Genomic DNA, 19,270 nt, shown 5'->3' on the forward strand with positions numbered 1-19,270 from the left:
AGATGGGTCATCGAGTACCTTAATCTTCGGGGAAGTTGCCTCACCATAGGTGGAAGTTTCAAGACACTCTTACAGTTTTTCCTTGTAGGGGTTCAATGAATGAACACTAGACCAAGAATCAGGCAGACCCATTTTCAAAACATGCTTGTTATTCATGTGTGCGGAACATTATTTAGCCCCTCAGAACCTGTTTCCTCACTACAGAAGGGGTTTTGGGGACACACTGATGTAGGAGTTTTTCCAAGTTTAGCATTATATTCATGCCTGACAAACTCCTGCTCATCCCCAAGAATAGAGTGGCCTCCTCAGTGAGGTTTCTTGACGCCTGTCCCCCAGGCAGGCGGCTCTCTGGGTCCCACGGCATTCTGTCCACTCTTCATTACAGATTGACCATGCTGTTTTATAGGGGTTTCTTTAGATGTCTGTCTCTCCCACTAGCCTGAGCCTCCGGCAGGGTGGCATCTCACCCATCCGTGTGTTGCAGCCCGTTGTGCCTACCAAGTGTTGGCTGTTGATACTGTTACTTCCCAAACCAATGTGTGCATGGGACCTATTCCAAGTCTGTGGGGGAAGGGGTGGGGTACACTGAGTAACAGAAGGACAGGACCTTTCCTGTTCTTTCCCCAGGACATTTAGCCAACGCCACCACGGACCTCATGAAATTGGACCATGAAGAGGAGCCCCAGCTCTCTGAGCCCTATCTTTCTAAACAGAAGAAGCTCATGGTGAGTGCCTCCGGCCCTGCTCATTCCTCTTTCCCACCATCTTTTCCATGGAGAAGAACAACTGGGAGAAGCTGGTCCTAGGTAGAGGATCAGTTGGTGACATGAAATGGGAAATCCATTGTTTGCTTTTCCAGTCCTGTCTCCTCTGTCATTTACTGGCTATTTGACCTTGGGCAAGCCACTCTCCTAGAGCCTCAGTTTCCTCATGTGTTGGGTGTGTTCTTAATAGCAGGGCCTGCACTGGACAGAGGTTCTTGGGTACTGAGGGAGTGTTCTGAGGAGAACTCAGAAGGATGGGAGGGATGGACAAGAGGAAAGGACCAAGTTCATCTATTCCCACAGGGAGCTCTGGACAGCATAAATGGCACCACAAGGTCAATCCCCCTTGAGGCCAGGGGCCAGCCTTTTATACCCTTATATCAGTCAGCCATTGGCTACAGATTGCCTGGTGGGGGGTTGAAGGGTTGAAAGGGTGTGGGATAACCTTCCAAGTATTTCTGGGCACCTCCTCACTGGCCAAGAGCAGTTCTCTGAAGAAGGGTCAGCTATGAGCCACTATCAACCAACCTTCATAGCAGCTGGTGTATGAGAGTACCAGCCCATGCAAGGGATCTGGGCAGGACAGCCAAGCTTACAGGAATATGGTGAGCTCCAGCTGAGGGTGCTATGATAACAGTGGGCATCCTATACTCTTGAGGGGATATTTGGAGATTGGATTTGCAGAGCTGGTCATCCCAGCTCTATTGAGGCCAACTCAGCTTCTCTGGCTCCTGCCTACCCTGCTCCTAGGCCAAGATCCTGGAGCATGATGATGTGAGTTACCTGAAGAAGATCCTTGGGGAGCTGGCCATGGTGCTGGACCAGATAGAAGCCGAGCTGGAGAAGAGGAAACTTGAGAATGAGGGTGGGTACCAGCCCTGGGGTAGGTGGGTGCTGCTGCCCATCCACTCTTCCCCACCCTGACCTTGACCAGTCCAGCTTCTTTTTTTCCTAAAGATTTCAGAGGACCCCCTCCCAGGGTTAGGATCATGGGCCACGGAGTCAGGCAGACCTAGGTTTAAGTCTTAGCTTGGCTACTTACTAGTTGAGTGACCATGGTTCAGATACTTCACCTCCCTGGATCTCAGTTTCCACATGTAAAATGAGGACAGTAATAAGACCTACCTAAGATAAATGATGAGAAATTACATAAAATAATACATTTAGAGTGCTTAGATCACTTAGCTCACAATAGGTATTTAATGAAGGTTGGTGAAGATGATGATGGTGATGGTGACTTCCCCCTGATCAGAGATGAATATTATGGCTTCTTTGTGCTGCAGCCAGACATTCAGGCTTGCCCAGACTCTCTGACCTTGACTCTTTCTGTTCTCAAGTGGCTCTCTTCTCTGGATCCTGAGCAGACCAGCTTCATTCCCACCTCCATACCTTTGCTCCTGCAGTACTTCCAGCCTGGAGGACCCTATCCACCCTCCCCTTTTTCCTCTTGCATAACATCTTTGCCACAGCTCTTCTTCAGATTTTATTCTGGACCTCCCCGTTGCTCTCTTTTAGACAGACTTAGTCTTGTCTCTTCAACTATGCAATTTATGGAGCCTGTGCAATAGTGCTGCTACAGTTACAGCTACACACACACACACACACACACACACACACACACACACTTCTACTAGGAGCACAGTGACCTAGAAGATAAGTTTAGAGTCAGACAGGTTTGAGTTAGAGTTCCACCTTTGCTGCCTGTACTGTGTGACTTGGACAGGTTATTTTCCCTATTGGAGCCTCAGTCTCCTCACCTGTAAAATGGGATGATAAAAATGCAACTTATGTTAACCCCACCTCGTTGGACTCTTGTAAAAAGTAAAAGCACACAGTAAAGTGCCGGGAGCACAGTAGTTTAAGAACATATGACAGCTAAAGACGTGTACATTCTCCAGATGAGAAAACTAAGGCTCAGAGAAACGAAGTGACTTGTTCAGGGTGACTTGCACACAGCTTTTAAACAGCATAGTTAGGGCAAGCACAGGTTCCCTCTTAATGGGTCCAGTGTTCTTCCAGCATCTCACAACTGAGGCCTTGAGCACAAAGCACACACGGGTCCCTAAAGTCCTCAACAGGGACATTGTCATGTGTAATGAAGCCAGCTGCCTTAAATCCCCTCTAGAAAAAAGTATGGTATGGCTAAGAGAGGACAGTAATACATCCCTCCAGGAGGAACTTTTTCAGTTCTGTCAGAGAGGGTGCTGAGGGAGCCAGTACAGAAGAGTGCTTAGGGGCAAAGCCCCAGCTCTGCCATTCTCACTGGGTGAGCTTAATTCTCAGGTGTATTTCATATATTTATCCATTAATTTGTTAGGACTGCCATCACAAAATACCACAGACTGGATGGCTTAAACAACAGACCTACTTATTTTCTCATGAACCTGGAGCTAGAAGTCTAAGATCAAGGTGTTGGTTTCTTCTGGGGTTCAGTTTCTTTTGAGGCCTCTCTACTGGGCTTACAAATGGCTGCATCTTGCTGTGTCTTCACATGGTCTTTCCTCTGTGGACGTGCCCTTGGTGTCTGCACAGCAAAATGTCCTCCTCTTATGAGGACCCCAGCTAGATTGGACTAGGACCCACCCTAATAGCCTCATTTTAACTTACTTCTTTATTTTATTTTTATTTATTGATTTGGGGGAGAGAGAGGAAGGGGGAGAGAGAGAAAGAAAGAGAGAAACATCGATTTGTTGTTCCACTTACTTACGCATTCATTGGTTGATACTTGTATGTGCCCTGACCCGGGATTGAACTCACAACCTTGGCGTATCGGGATGACGCTCTTACCAATTGAGCTACCCAGCCAGGGCAAACTTACTTCTTTAAAGACTGTTTCTCCAAATACAGCCACTGTCTGAGATCCTGGGGGGTTAAAACTTCAACATATGAATTCTGGAGGGACACAATTCAGCCCATAATGATTTATGTTTTTAACAACACTTACTGTGTGCCAGGCACTGTTTTAAGTGTTTCACATATTTCAACTTATTTAATCCCATAATAACTCTAGGAGGTATGTAATATGAGTAACCCCATTTAACAGATGAAAAAATTAAGGCACAGAGAGGTTCAATAATCTCCCAAGGTTACACAGATAGAAGTGGTGGAGGCTGGATTCAAACACTGGCTAGAGTCATTCTTAAGCACTAGTTCTGGCTCCTCTTAAGTTCTGTAAAAGGGTGTTAAATGAGCACCTACTTCACAGGGCTTTTGTGAGGATGAGTGAGAAAATGCATGTAAGGGGCTCAGCACATTGCCTGGCACATGGCATTAAAAGTGTCTGCCAATATTAGCTGCTGTTATGATCAAGGGAGACATGGAGTGTGACCTAGATGGAGGCCAGAGTTGACGGTCCTGGGGAAGAGCAGTAGACACATTCCTCAGGTGGTTCTAGCCTGTGAGCCTCCTGCCCTCACTTTCTGCTTTTGTCCTGAGGTCTTCCAAGAGGAGGCAGCATTGCACTGCCCGATAGCCAGATGAATGGGGTTGTTTGAGATGGAGAGGTGTGGGCAGTCCTTGTGTTCCTCCAGGCTGAGGGAGGCAGCAGAGGCCCAGGGGGGTGGCTATCAGTTTTAAAGGTCATACTAGCTGGGCCCACATGGTCTCTGGTGCTCAGTCACCTACCAGGGCACCTCCAAACCTCCACTTCTCTCTGTGTGGGGCAGAGGTATTGTAATGTCATAGTTAAGACCCATAGATGGAGCCAGCTACTGAGTCCTGATATGGACAAGGGGGACCGAGTGTTCACTTTGAGACACAGTAAGTTTGAGATGCCTTTTAGACGCACAAGAGGGTATCACATAAGCCATTGGATATTCTAGTATCATTTTAAAAGGAGAAGTCAGAATTTAGAGATAAAGATTTATAAGTCTTTAGCATATATGTGGTGCTTAAAGCCACAGAATTGAATGATTTCATTTAGGAGAGAGTGGAGACAAAGAGGCGGATCAAGAACTGCTGTATTAGTTATCTACTGCTGCATAACAAATTGCTCCTGGACTTAGTAGCTTAAGCAGAAAGCACTTCTTATATCACACACGGGTCAGGAATTTTGGAGCAGCTTAGCTGGGTGGTCTGATTAAGGTTGTATAACGCAGGCTGTAGTCAAGCTGTTGGTTGGGGCTCTGGTCATTTGAGCTGGAAGATTGGCTTCCAAGATGGATCCTAACTAGATGTCTCAGTCCCCCACTGGCTATTGGCAGGAGAGCTCGGCTCCTCACCACGTGGGCATCTCGGTGGGGCTGCTTGAGTTTCTTTGCAACACGGCAGCTGGCTTTCTCCTGAACAAGTGACCTGTGGGAGGGAGAAGCAGCGGAAGCCACAGTTCCTTCGTGACCTACCATGGGCAGTCACTGTCACTTCTGCCACATTCCTTTCCTTAGTACAAGTCCTGAAATACAGCCCGTAGTCCTGGGAGGAGAATCAATCTGTGGACACATTTTAAAACTCCATGCCTGCCCTGAGGTCCCCTCACATTCAGAGAGGCGTAGGGGCAGAGGGACAGGCAAAACCAACCGACATGGAGTGACCAGTGAGGTAGGAGGAGCCTGTGTCATAGGCTCCCATAAAGGGTCTGAGAGGCTGAGTAAACCAAGGATAGCAAAGCGCCCCTGGATTTGGTCCCATGGCTTTGGTGGTGACCCTACCAAGAGCAGGACAAAAGACTGAAGTTTGTCCTGAACTCAGGACAAAAGACTGAAGAGTGAGTGGGAGGAAGTGTGGTCAAGTAGAGACAACTCTTTTGAGAAGTTTGTCTGTAGAAGGGAATAGAGAGATGGGGTGGGGGCTGAAGAAGTGTGCGGGGCAAAGGGAGGAATTTTTTCTTTTATAGTAGATACAAGGTGTGTTTTCAGGATGGCAGAAATGACCCAGTGAAAGGAGAAAGATGCAGGACCACCGATGCAAAGTCCATGAAAGGACAGAAGGGGTGTGGTCCAGGAAGGACCCCATAGGACACAGGGTTACCCCAAATTGGTAATTGAGGAGGCTTATTATAGGGTCTGTTTATAAATATGTGGGCAGGATTTAGGGAAACCACAAGGAAAAGCGTGGTATCCTGGGCCTGAGGTCGTGAAAGGTGGGAGCAGTTTCAGGAGCTGGACCAGCCGTGGCCAAACTACGGCCCACGGGCCAAATCCTGCCCATTTGAAATGAATAAAACTAAAAAAAAAAAAACCGTACCCTTTTATGTAATGATGTTTACTTTGAATTTATATTAGTTCACACAAACACTCCATCCATGCTTTTGTTCCGGCCCTCCGGTCCAGTTTAAGAACCCATTGTGGCCCTCGAGTCAAAAAGTTTGCCCACCCCTGAACTGGACAGACAGACCTCATAGAGAGGGCCACCTGACAGAAGCCGTAGCTTTCATTCTAGGGATGCAGCCAGTCAACAGTGACCTGCAGAGAGGAAACCGAGGGATGTAAGACTCTGACCTCATTCTCACCACCATCCTCCCTCCTGCCCCTGCTCCCCATTGGCAGAACCCCCTGGAACCAGAGTCATTCTTCAGGGGCACAGAGCAGCAAGGAGAAGGGAGGAGAGTAGATCCACATGCTAGCTTTTCCTCCCAACTTACAAAAACACTCTTGACCTGTGTCAAATTATTAGTGTATCCTCTCCATCACAACAAAATTCCTTGAATGAGTGATCTTTGCTTATCATCTCCAATTCTTCTCCTCCCTTTCTCACTTGAACTCCTTCCAACCAGGCTTTCACTGTCAGCATCACTTCAGCTGCGTTTGTCAAGGTCACCAGCTGCCAAATATACTCTCCATTCTCAGGCCTCCTCTTACGTGACCTCTCCACAGCATCTGAACACAGCTGCGTATTCCCTTCTCCTCGGAACACTTTCTTACCTTGGCTTCCAGGACACTACACCCTAGTGGGCCTCTCCCACCTCCCAGGCCACTCCTTCTCATGCTGCTTCAATGGTTTATCCTGTTTCCCAGTATCTAAATCTTGAAGCCACAAAGCTCAGTGCTTGCACTTAAAAATTCAGTTGATTTAAAGAAAAAATTGATAGGGATAGTAAAAGGATGTGGCAAAATCATTAAAGTCATATAGGAGTGAATGACCCTGGGGAAACACCATGGCAGGCGGACAAACATCAAAGGAGACAAGGAGAGAGGAGCGAGTGCATGGGGTTGAAAAGCTGATCCCTCCTGCCCCCATCTCCTCTCTCTCCCACTCTAGGACAGAAATGTGAGCTGTGGCTCTGCGGCTGTGCCTTCACTCTCGCCGACGTCCTTCTGGGAGCCACCCTGCACCGCCTCAAGTTCCTGGGACTGTCCAAGAAATACTGGGAGGACGGCAGCCGGCCCAACCTGCAGTCCTTCTTTGAGAGGGTCCAGAAGCGCTTTGCCTTCCGGAAAGTTCTCGGCGACATTCATACCACCCTGCTATCGGCCGTCATCCCCAATGCATTCCGGCTGGTCAAGCGGAAACCGCCATCTTTCTTTGGGGCCTCCTTCCTCATGGGCTCCCTGGGCGGGATGGGCTATTTTGCCTACTGGTACCTCAAGAAAAAATACATCTAGAGCTGAGCCAGGCCTGGGCTTGGTGTCTGACTGTCAGTGTCTCTGTGCTGTGTGATTCCCAATGAGCTCTCAGTAATGCACTGTCTCATGAACACTTGAACAGCCCCTCCCCCACCCCTTGTTCGGAGTAATTCTATTGTCAGTGTGAAAACATTCCATAGTTTAGAAGTAGACATTGCCAATGCCGTGAGTTGAAGCCACGGCTCTACTAACAGAGAGAAAGAGTGAGAGAGAGAACAGAAACAAAGCACGGATGCCTTTTCTTTTGATTCAAGGTCTCAAGATGGAACTGTGGGGACTGGTTAGGATCTGAGGTGAGTCCCAGGCCATTTCACCCATCAGGGCCCAGATTCTGGGAGGTGCTGGGGGCTCTGAGGGCCTGACCCCTCGCCTCCCCTTCCCTCTTGCCCAGGGAACTTTCCACAGGACAAAGCCAACATCAAGACTCAACTCTCCTAAGTGGTACCTCTGGGTGGGGCTAGAGACCCGGAGACGCCATGGGAGGCCCGTGAAGATCAGAAGGGACTTCATTCTTCTCCTGGACACGGACTGAGACAGCAGTGGCTCAAGCCAAGGCAGTGGCACCCAACCACCAAACCAGGACTAGGACGGACACCATGAGCACACCCTCATTCCCCTCCTGCTGTGGCCAGTGAGTTTGGTTTGGCACTCTACCAGTAATCCCTGAAGGCAGCATCCATCATCCTCTTCCCACCTGGAGCTAATTTTTCCCATCATGTGAGGTGGACTTTCAGCAAATGGCTTTCACAGTTCACAGTCTTAGAAGGTCAGTCCGGCCCGAGTGCAGGGTGGGTCTGGAGGTAGATGAACCTCAAGTCCCTCCCCTAGCCTCTGCCAAAGCCATCCCCTTTAATGCCCACCAGTCCCATCACTTGTGGGGTGCCTCGCATGCCCCACCATGCCACGCAGGGGGATCTCCTCACCTTTGCTGCCCACCCTGGTCCTGTCTCACTTTCCTGTGCCTTTTGCATGTTGGGAGAAGGTCTGAGTGTCACTGCCATTCATGCTTAGAAACCACTGAAAGCCCCCAATAAAGCATCCAGGAGAAGCAGTTGCTTTTCATTTGTAAACTTGTGTTGTTCATCTAGCTCTCATTTCCAAAGGCTGGGATCAGAGGGGTGGAGACACAAGATTCAGCATCCGTGAGTTCAGGTTTCAAGTTGATGAGTGTAGGGATGGCTCCTGGATAGACTTTGCAAAGTTCTGCTCTTGACATAAACCCACCTCACTTGGACAGTGCTTCACAGTTTACAGAGCATGCTCACAGTCATTTGCTTATGTACATGGACTGTCAGGGGACTCCCAGGGCACATGTCCTCACAATTTCCCAGAGTAAAATGTGTTCAAATGCCCCAAGATCATTAAACCAGAGGTATAATTTGTGGAACATAAGGCATAGTTTTATTTATTTTATTAAAATGTATAAGAATTTTTTTCCATCAAAATGAAAAGAAAAAAATAGCCAGGGCCAAGACAGGGCAAGCATTTAGATACTTGAGGCATTATCTAACACTATCCACCCCTTGGTTACTTAAACATCCACGCAGACCCTCCCACTCATAATTAAACTCCACTCAAAGATAATAACATCATGCTTAATTCTAATGGGACCAATGCTCTCCTGAAATGAGGATACAAATTCTCTCTAAAAATGAGACCCACAAAGCCCCACCCGTCAGTAACATCACTCTGGATGATGTCAGAGTCTCTTTTTGGTCCACCTCTAGTCCCAGAGATCACTAGCACACCTCAATATACTGTAATATATAGATTACAACATCAATTTAACCATCACCAGTAATCCTTATATGCAATATATATACGTATATGACAAGCAGGAAAGAAAACACTCATAGTTGCTTCAGCCCTCATTTCTGTAACTGATCCCAAGACCATTGTTGATATTTATAATTTCTCTTTTTTTCCACTAGCTATTCTATGTTTTGATTTTTTTTGTTTCCCCCAGCCTGGACCTCATGTTTAGGGTATTTTATTGGTGAAATGATTCAGACTTGGGCTGTTGTAGTCTCCTATTAATCTTTTGCTGTTGGATGTGGAAGTATAACAGGGCACCCAGAGAATCTTCTAGTTCCCATATAGTCTTCCATGCCACCACTGTAGCAGCAATCCAATTTACTCTTGGTGATCAGACCAATCATGCCAGCCAGTAGAGTAACCTACTTCTTTGCTTATAGTTGCAATGGTACGAGTAGCTCAAAATGACTGAGTGGCAATCAATGTTTTCCTTAATAGAAGTATTCCTTCCTTGAGAACTATAATATCTAGCCATCAAAGTACAAAGTTTCAGGGATGGAAAGCAACATTTTTGTGAATGGGTTATTTTGTGCAATAGGGAAAGTATTTCCACCTCAGCATTGCTGGATCCATGTTTCCTGCATGTGGAGAAACAGCATTATGGTTGGTACAAAGTATATGATGTGTCCTGTAGACAGCATCCCAACATTGCAGTGTCTCCCAGCTGGCCCTATAAGGGAATCTTCATTAGGCCGTCTCAATTTCCTATAAGTCTGTTGTTTCTAGATAAGACCAGAAAATTCCATAGGTATAATCACATGGCTACATTTATTTTGCTGTAATGTCACCTCTTTGGTCAGAAGCAGTATTGTATGGAATATCAAGACTGGAACCAAGGTGTCTGTGCATGTGGTCAAAGAAGGCAAACCCATACGCAGAATATACAAATTGCTGCTCCCTGCGTGATGGAAGAGGTCAATGTAATCAACCTGCCACTAGGTGGGGAATGGTGCCTGACATCTACAGAACAAGTCATCTGGTTCACCTATTTATTGAGAGTCTCCTCTGAAGTGGGTTTCTTAGGGGAAATATTTGCCTAAAATACAATTATCCTCTTCTTCTGTATCCACTGTTAAAGATCCATCTACATACCTTCTCTCACAGACTTCCTTATTACCAATCCTCCAATCCTGATCATACAAACAATCCATCCCATGAATATGTGTAGATCCATATTTCTGAACTTCTATCTCCATCTAGATAGACAACCCTATGTAGAGTTGTCCCTCATTATTTGTGGGGGATTGGTTTCAGGACCCCTCACGAATACCAAAATCCATGCATGCTTGTAATTATATAAAATGACATAGTATTTGCATATAACCTACATTCTTCCTCTTGTCTGCTTTAAATCATCTCTAGATTACTTATAACACCTAATACAATGTAAATGCTATATGAATAGTTGTTATACTGTATTGTTTAGAGAATAATGAAAAGGAAAAAAAGTCTGTATGTGTTCAGTACAGATGCAGCCATCGTAGGCCTAACTACACAATACATATCAACAACAGTGTGCCCTGGCCAAGTAGCTCAGTTGGTTAGAGCATTGTCCTGATATACCAAGGTTGCAGGTTCGATCTCCAGTCAGGGCACATACAAAAAGCAACCAATGAATGCATAAATAAGTGGAACAAGTCAATGATTCTCTCCTCTCTCTCTCTCTCTCTCTCTCTCTCTCTCTCCCTCCCTCCCTCCCTCCCTCCCTCTCCCTCTCTAAAATCAATTTTTTTAAAGTAACATTTCCTCCCAAATATTTTGATCCCTAGTTGGTTGAATCTGCAGGTGCAAAACCTGCAGATATGGAGGGCCGACTGTATTGCTTGAAGTTCTGTTCACTGAAAGGATTTCCCTTCTCCAATGTCTTTCAGGGCCTTCCTATAGTGCTGCAACCATCCACTTCCAATTGGTTCCAAGCCTGAGCTTTCTCTTCCTCCATCAATTGATCACAGGGTATTTGTTATGGGGCCTTAGGTATTGACTGAGGAAGAGAGGGCAATGTGGTAGGAATAGGTGACAGTCTCACTTGATAGAATGCTGCGGTACATGTCTAGCTTTATAGCTTGATGGATCAGATGACAACCAGTCCATGATGGGCAGTTCAGATTGCATAGTCACTTGGTGTCTCATGGTCAGGTATTAGGTCTCTACCACAGCCCAGTAGCAAGCAAGACACTATATATTTTTTTTTTTTAAATATATTTTATTGATTTTTTACAGAGAGGAAGGGAGAGAGATAGAGAGTTAGAAACATCGATGAGAGAGAAACATCGATCAGCTGCCTCCTGCACATCTCCTACTGGGGATGTGCCCGCAACCAAGGCACATGCCCCTGACCGGAATCGAACCTGGGACCTTTCAGTCCGCAGGCTGACGCTCTATCCACTGAGCCAAACCGGTCTCGGCAAGACACTATATTTTAAAGGAATAATTGTTATTTGTAGAAGAAGACATGACTTTGTTCCAAGTTCTAGGGATGGGCAGGGATTTTCCTATTAGGGCTTGCTGGGGGCTAAAAGGAAATGTAAATTTTAAATATCACAGACAACTTAAAACACCATTGGATCGACTGGGTCGTGTGGCTCAATTGGCAGAGCATCTTGCACTGCAGCCTAAATCTGCTTTGGGACCCATTCAAAATTGGCTGTCCTATGTGTGGGTTACTCAGTGAATGGGTTGGAGCAGCACACAATTGCATGCACATTCCCTCCCCAATCCAGAGGGCTACCAGTTGTGCTTTTTTCTTAGGGACCAGCAGCTTGCCTTTTACTTGGAAGGGATAACCTGGCGTTTCCTAACCTGTAAGTCCCTAGAAGCTTCACCAAGGTGCCAGGCTTCTGAATGTCCATGGGGTTCATATACCACCCTGACATGCCTGGGTCTTCCGAAAGCATCTGGTGCACCTGCTCTCTCCTGCTCACCGGGTACAGCCTGATGTCGTCAATGTGGTGGATCAGTGTTTTCTTAAAGGGACATCAGGATAATCCAGGTCTCTACAGACTAGATCAGCAGTCGCCAATCTTCCAGACTTCCCGGACCGCCAGTGGTCCACGGACCACCGGCTGGCGACTGCTGCTCCAAAGGTTTCCTTAAACCAGTGGTTGCCAACCTTTCAGACCTCACAGACCGCCAGTGATCCGCAGACCACCATTTGGCGACTGCTGGACTAGATGATGACAGAGAACAGAAAAGCTGACATGCACTGTAAGAAAGTGAAGATATGCTGCTTACTGCTGCCCTGCCGAGTAGAGCTAAGGGCTTTTGGTGGCCCCCACTGATAGGAGAACATTTTCCAGACCAAGAGCTGAATGCTAAGTGTCAGAGACGATGCCGATTTGCTTTTATATAGAAACCACATCCGAAAAAATTGTACCACCTGATGGAGTTACAATGCCCAGGCTTATGAGAGAGACATTCATTAGGTAAAGATAAATCTCCTCAATAATAAGCAGCCCTCAAAGATGCCCGATATTTTAAAGCTTATAAAATAGTTTCCCTGGGTGGGGGGGTCATGAGGGGATGAGGTCACATATCACATATGTAATACCTTAATCAATTAAGAAATAAAGATTGAAAAAAATATATTGTCCCATCTATGATTTCATTAAGCCAGTCAAAGACTAGTGAGGTAGAAAGAATTATCCCCCTTTCATAGATGAGTAACAAGCCCAGAAAAGCTAAGTTACTTGCCTAAGGTCACACAGCTGAGGAGTTGGTAGGCAGGATTTGGCTGCAGTCCACTTGCTCAAGTCCAATGCCTCTTAAACTCCAGATGAGAGTCCATTTATACCCCACCCACTCACCCCTGCCTCAGTCCCCAGCTGCACAGGGATACCTGGCAAACACAGCATGCTCAGTCAAAGCAAGCAGAGGCAAGAAGGGATGAAAGGAGTGGTTGGGAAATGGGCCACAGCAGCCTGGTAGGGCAAGGCCTGAATAACTTTGCTCCAGTAATTAAGATGCTAATCAGGGTGGCTCCCAGGCACCCCTACCTACTTACCTCCTGAGCACTCAGACACACATTCCCCAGGCAGCCAAAGCAGAGAAGACAGGGGAAGTAACAAGGCTTCATGATAAGGCTTCCAGTCAGTCTCCCCAAAATATTCAGCCTGGAAACCAAGACCAGGCAGCCCTTGGATTGCCTGTGAATGGACAGCACCTCAAACGGGGGGTAAAAAAGGGGAATGCTTTACTTTGGCCAAAAGGACCCCATGGATATACGACTATCCTTTCCTTTTAGCTCTCCTGGAAAACTTGTCTCTTGCTCTCCCTCACCCTCTAGTTAATCTGGAAACTAGAATGCTGCCTTAGAGACTCCGTTCCCATGCTAGATCCCTGGGACATGGCCTTCCCCATTTATTGACTACATTTTAACTACCTCTGAGTGGATCAAAATGGAAACACCTACAGGAATGGGGTTTCTCTGTCCTGATTTTAAAGTGGTTACAATAATGAGGGCACATTAGGGACTTACTGTGCACTTGAAAGACATTTATATAGCACCACATATATACTAGGTCCTATTCTAAGACTTTACAAGTATCAATTCAATTAGTCCTCACAACAGCTATATGAGGTAGGTACTTATATTACCCCATTTTACAGATGAGGAAACCAAGGCCTAGATGTTAAGGAACTGTTGAAGGTGACACAGCCAGTGTGTATGGCACAGCCAGATTAGAACCCAGGCAGTCTGGCTTGAGTCCATGCCAACCTCCCCCACTCCTTCGCTTGTCTGAGAGCTTTGTGTAAATCATCTCTGCCTGAGCTGTGACAATGTTAGGGCAGTTGGGGGGCACTCTGCTTCTGAGCCCAGCACCCTGTTTGGAGTTGCTCATTTTATTGTCTGTGCCCAACTAGAGTGTAAACCCCCTGAAAGCACCATGTATCTTCAAATGAATGCGGTGCCTAGCACAGTGCCTGGTTTACTTGAAGCTCCTCAATTACTGGAGCAGTGAATGTTGAAAGAGGTGAGGCACTATCATCCCCATTTACAGAGGCTCAGAAACTAACTTGTTTGAGGGCACACAGCTGTAAGTTACAGTCAGCACAAAACCAAGTCTTCCTACCATCAGATTCCACACTAAATATAACATTTATTCTTTGTGGTGACTGCATTATATTGCTAATACAGAGTTACCATAATTTATTTAACTGATTGGCATTTGAGCTGGCAAATTTTCACTGTAACAGAGCTGCATAAGAACTTTGTACTTATCTTTGTCCACTTCTACAAGCATTTCCATAGCCCAAATTCTAGACTGAGATTGTTGGGTCTACACAGTTCAAGTTTGGATACTACTAGGTTATCATTTAAACAGGTTGTACCAATTTACCACCACACCCCAAGGTACGAGAGTACCTGTTTTCTGTGCTGTGTGTTCAACTTTAAAACTTGCCAGAGGGGACAATTTCTGAAGATGACTATACTGCACAGGGTTTCTCTTAACAGACACTACCTTCTCCTTAATAGCTATGAAAAATGGTTTGATTTTGGAGACTTTTTAAAAAGGCTTCTATAGGTCACCCCTCTGGGAACTAGGTTCAGCTTCCCATGTCCAGAAACCCCGTAGGAACCCATGCAAAGGTCTGAACGACAACAGGCTGCCAACGCAGAGAAAAGGGGGTGGGGGGGCTGTGATAAGTGCATCTAGAGGGCCGCTCCTCCGTCACTCACCCAGGAAACCAGCTGCCACCTCAGCTCTGAGTGGGAGTTTCTTTTCACGTTGTTTCCTAAAATAAAGTCATAACCAGCTTGGAAGAACTTGTCATCAAACAGCACAGAGAAACAGAATAGAGTAGGAGAGTTGGTGAGGTTGTTCAGTCCACTACCATCATCAGCTACGGAAATGGAGGCCCAGAGATGTTTAGTCATTGATTCAAGGTCACACAGAAAATCCGAAAAAGCAGTGGTGGGAGCCGGCTCAAACAGTCCTGTCAGTCTGCCTTCCTTCCATCTCCGTGGCTTTTGAAAATGATGGGAGAGTTAGGTTTCTTGAGAAGGGACATCTGAGTGAAAATTATGGCAGCATAGCTATGTGTCCTTGGGCATGCTGTTCTTGCTTCCTTGGAAGCCCTTCTCTGTCTAACTGCTTGAACTCCTCCTCATCCTTCAAGACCCAAAAGAATTGTTAGGTTCTGTGAAAACATTCCCTCATTTCCCAGCGCAGCGGGTTGTCCATTGCTTTATGTTCCCCTGCCCTGACCTTAACCAGCACTCAGACACTTTATGGTGAAAATTCCTTGAAGGAATGGGTGTATCTAATTTACCTTTGCAGCCCCAGCACACACCTTAGGCTCCAAAGGGACTGACTTCGGACCACAAAATCCAAGAGGGAGGGAATCTATCATCCTTCCCAGCTCCTGGCTCACAGTATGAACTCAAGAAGGGTTCATTGCTGCTGAAAGAACGTGAACAGGAAAGTTACTGTGTGAGCAGATTCTAATCCTGGAGCCATTGAGCTTTCGACAGACACTACCTGGGGTCGCCCAAGTAGGTCAGGCTGGCAAATGAGTGGGCACGAAAAGGCACAAATAGCCTTCACCCGCATCTAGGTCTACAGGGCTCTGAGGCACGTTCAAAGATGACCTCATTTGAGTGAACTTTGTAAATGCTCTTTGGTGTTATTTCCATGAGGCTTACCTCTTCTCCTGCCAAGAAAACTGCTCCCACATCTGGCTGATCCAGAGGCCAGGACTCCAAGACATGGATATGGTGGAGGGAAGGAGTAAATCAAGCTAAATACATGACTGAACACATATTTAGTTTACAGGACTTAGGAGAAAAAAAATAAAATTAACTACAGCCGTGAAATACTCTATGTACAATGAGTAGCTCAACAAAGAATTAATGCTACTTTCATAACGTGGGCTGAGCTTTACTGGTTGCAGACTTCCTTAAGGGTATTGGAAAAGAACACGCGGAAGCTGGAATGCGGTATTTCATTATCTCCAGTTTACTTAATTTGCTTGTTTACACATTCGATCTGTGTGTATATAACAGTGGCAAGAGCCATTCTCTAAATACAATCTGGTACTCAGACTATGACAGATGCGTGTGGAAAACGAGGCATCGGTGAATGAACCTCCATGTGGAAAGGCAAAACAAGCATGGCAGTACTCTGGGATCACAGATGCCCTCAAAAGCCTCTTGTTCAGCGCCTGGGGACAACACACTTTTCAAAAGACAATACAAGCCTATTTCAACAGGAGACACAGACCCCCAAATAGCACTCAAAAGATGTTAGTTTCCCTGCCTTCTCTGGAGGAGCCAAAAAATTTTAAAGGGCTTAATCAAGAAAAAGGGGTAGGGGACTATACAGGTGCTGGGCATTTTACACGTATCATTTCCCTGAATCCTAACAGCATCACCTCTGTATTACACCAGGAAAATGAGGCTTGCCCATGGTCAGGTGGCACTCAGCAGGAGTATCAAGAGTTGAACCCACATCTCGTTTGCCTAAGCCCAAACTCAGCTGCACCGAACTGTCTCACACAGGGACAGAGGGCATGCTCCCAAGAAAAAGGCAAGGGTGCTACGAATGACCAGGAAGCAGTGGAAGACTAATCAATGTACAAGGCTCAGTAATGGATACTTTCTGCAGAGTTATTGAATGCTGAGCTTGACTCAGACCCAGACGAGAAAAATGTCTAGAGATTTAAGTGTGACAAATGAACTTCTGGAGTCACCTTGTGCCTGTTGCCTTTTGGTGCTGAACATGAAACTTTGGAGAGATTTCAATCCCTTCCACAAGCTCCTGCTACCTACCCCCTCCCCACTTCCACCCCACTCCCACTCCACAGAGCAAAACTAATCTTCTGGGGCCACGGCCCTTTACCAATGTCTCCAAATCACCAGGGTGACACCTCCAAAATTTCATTGCCAGTGTTTCTGTTACCTTCTTCGGGTACAAGGTAACACACCTCACTTTTTCTTTTTTTTTTAATAATCATCTTTTTTTTAATTGGTTTCAGAGAGGAAAGGAGAGGGAGAGGTAGAAACATCAATGGTGAGAGAGAATCATCAACTGGCTGCCTCTTGCACATCCCACACTGAGGATCAAGCCTGAAACTAGGGCATGTGCCCTGATGGGGAATCAAACCCTGACCTCCTGGTACATAGGTTGATACTCAACCACTGAGCCATACCAGCCCCGGGCACCTCACATTTTGATTAATACAAGGTAACTTGCAGCTCAACTGGATACAAAGGGGATACGAACTTCCTATTTTAAATAAATCATTATATGAAATACAATGTACCCTGAAGGTTTTCCAGAGCTCAAGCTTCTAATGACCTGAACTTGAGTTAAGCCAGTGAGTGCAGTGCTTATCTGTATGCTATTAACTGGGAGGTAATGGGGGCATCAAAGAAGCTTCAAAGATGATTATCCAATATGCAAGGGGTTCAGTCTGAAAGGCTTAAGGAGACTGCCTGGGGGAGGGGGAGAGGTATCTTATCACAGAGCATATAACTGTGCCTTGGTGAGGGGGAGGTGACAGGATTTCTAATCCTTCCCAGCATTCTCACAATCAAGACCACAGAATCACACGGTGGGAAACTGAGAAGGGCAGCAAAGGGGACATAAAAGGGGGTTTCAAGACCAATAGAATAGGCCCAGATAAGAGGAGGGTGGAACCAAAGTCATGCCAACATTTGATAAGGACATCTGTGCAAACAGCTTAGTTTCTTGCCATCAAAGGCAATGGAAGACATTCCCCTTCACTTCTGATTTATCATAATCATATCCAAAAGGTAAAAATGCTTTAGGCCACAGCAAATGATCAACATACATATGACTCTGAAGCGTAGGTCAGTCTATATACCAATGACGTGTAGTCAGGAAAGTTTCAGTGCAATTACACATTTTGTAAAATTACTCTGACTTGGCTTAAAATTGATCAAGTTGTTATTAAAATGTCTACTTCCTGGTTTGATTCTTAACAGAGAAAAGAGCCTCACAAGGTAGAATTTAATACCATAAAGCCAAGAGTTTGGTTTATAAAAAGTTAGTGTTCTAAAAAAAAAAAAAAACACCCTCAAAGCAATCTACACACGTGTGCCAAAGTGCAGCAGTGGAGTTTGAGTTATTTTCAGGAGTTTTGTCAAGAAAGAACAAATGCAGAGTTGTTATTAAAAACTATAAAGCATTCACTCAAAACATAAGAAAGAAAAGTTAACCTTATTGCTTCAAACACCAATACATATAGTAGACAACATGACAGAAAATTCTCTCCGTTCATTATATGAAAATCATCCAATATTCACTTGGAGAGGCACTCCAGTTTAAGTGTTTTGATAGCTAATCACAAGCCAGTTGTAATATTTAACATCCCACAGATGAAACAAATACTAAAACCATTGTCTTTCAGGCAACAGTTGGTTACTTTGACCCGAGGGAAATATTGTCAAATAACAGCATCAACAGCCACTAAAACAAAAGGAAACTAGAATCAGGGAGAGAACAATGGCAGCAGAGGAGTCCTGAGGCCCTGGCCTCCCCTTCAGCCACACAAAGGAGGCTTTCCTGGTTCTGCACTCTCACTGCGCCTCAGTGCCCTCCAGGGACAAAAGGGACAGTCCGGATTAAGGTCAAGTCTTGCCAGGGACAAAAAGTGCCTAACTGGAAATGGTGGCGCTTGTGACACACAGTGATGTCGCCAAGAACAGTCTGGAGAGTGGACTCACTTCCCAGACTCCACCATCACCCACAAAAACTGCCTGGTAAGCTTCCTCTCTGATGTAGCATCAATAATTTAGCCAAATAATTAAGAAAAATAAATGAAAAAATATATTACCCATTGTCCTGCTGTCCCTCCTTTTGTTTCTCTTTTATTTCTTATAACTGTCTTGCTTCAAATTCAAACGAGAGGTCTGGGGAGGAAGTCCTGGGGAAAAAGACTTCAGATACCAAAACCCATAGGTCCCATACCAGCCCAGCAAACCGAACAGGGTGCCAAATACTTTCTGGGACAGGTTGTGGAAATAAACAGCAGTGCACAGAAACATCCACACCCAAATGAGGGTCAGGAAGCCCAGGGCGACGACCAGGCCGGTGATGGCGGTGTGGAGGCTGTGGCTTCGGTCCGTCTTCACCTCATGCAGCACAGCCATCTCCTCCACAATCATGA

General features: G+C 45.9%; 2 protein-coding genes and 1 long non-coding RNA gene across 11 annotated transcripts in view; 1 reads left to right on the top strand and 2 right to left on the bottom strand.

Moving 5' to 3' along the window:
• The window catches only part of GDAP1L1 (ganglioside induced differentiation associated protein 1-like 1), a 38,367-nt gene extending 29,973 nt beyond the window's left edge, over positions 1 to 8,394 (top strand). For 7 of the 9 annotated variants that reach the window (XM_015563923.1, XM_015563924.1, XM_015563927.1 and 4 more), the window contains 3 exons: positions 628 to 725; positions 1,515 to 1,629; positions 6,960 to 8,372. In XM_015563923.1, coding sequence (XP_015419409.1) covers positions 628 to 725; positions 1,515 to 1,629; positions 6,960 to 7,303 — 557 coding nt within the window. In that variant the 3' untranslated portion in view covers positions 7,304 to 8,372. Of the gene's footprint in view, positions 1 to 627; positions 726 to 1,514; positions 1,630 to 6,959 lie in introns of all 9 variants that reach the window. The other 2 variants (XR_001513856.1, XM_015563921.1) reach the window with 2 other exon arrangements.
• A 326-nt stretch (positions 8,395 to 8,720) lies between these two features.
• LOC107183086 lies at positions 8,721 to 10,494 on the bottom strand. Its single transcript, XR_001513857.1, has 2 exons — positions 10,232 to 10,494; positions 8,721 to 9,717 (listed from the first exon to the last, which is right to left on the bottom strand). It is a non-coding gene; the product is annotated as an uncharacterized LOC107183086 (long non-coding RNA).
• Positions 10,495 to 16,075: 5,581 nt separating this feature from the next.
• FITM2 (fat storage-inducing transmembrane protein 2) overlaps positions 16,076 to 19,270 on the bottom strand; it is a 6,030-nt gene continuing 2,835 nt past the window's right edge. The window contains 2 exon segments of the mRNA XM_006763789.2: positions 16,076 to 16,300; positions 18,938 to 19,270. The exon segment at positions 18,938 to 19,270 is cut by the window's right edge and continues 33 nt beyond it. Coding sequence (XP_006763852.1) covers positions 18,972 to 19,270 — 299 coding nt within the window. The 3' untranslated portion in view covers positions 16,076 to 16,300; positions 18,938 to 18,971.

Source organism: Myotis davidii, unplaced genomic scaffold, assembly GCF_000327345.1.
Source record: "Myotis davidii unplaced genomic scaffold, ASM32734v1 scaffold199, whole genome shotgun sequence".
Classification (NCBI taxonomy): domain Eukaryota; kingdom Metazoa; phylum Chordata; class Mammalia; order Chiroptera; family Vespertilionidae; genus Myotis; species Myotis davidii.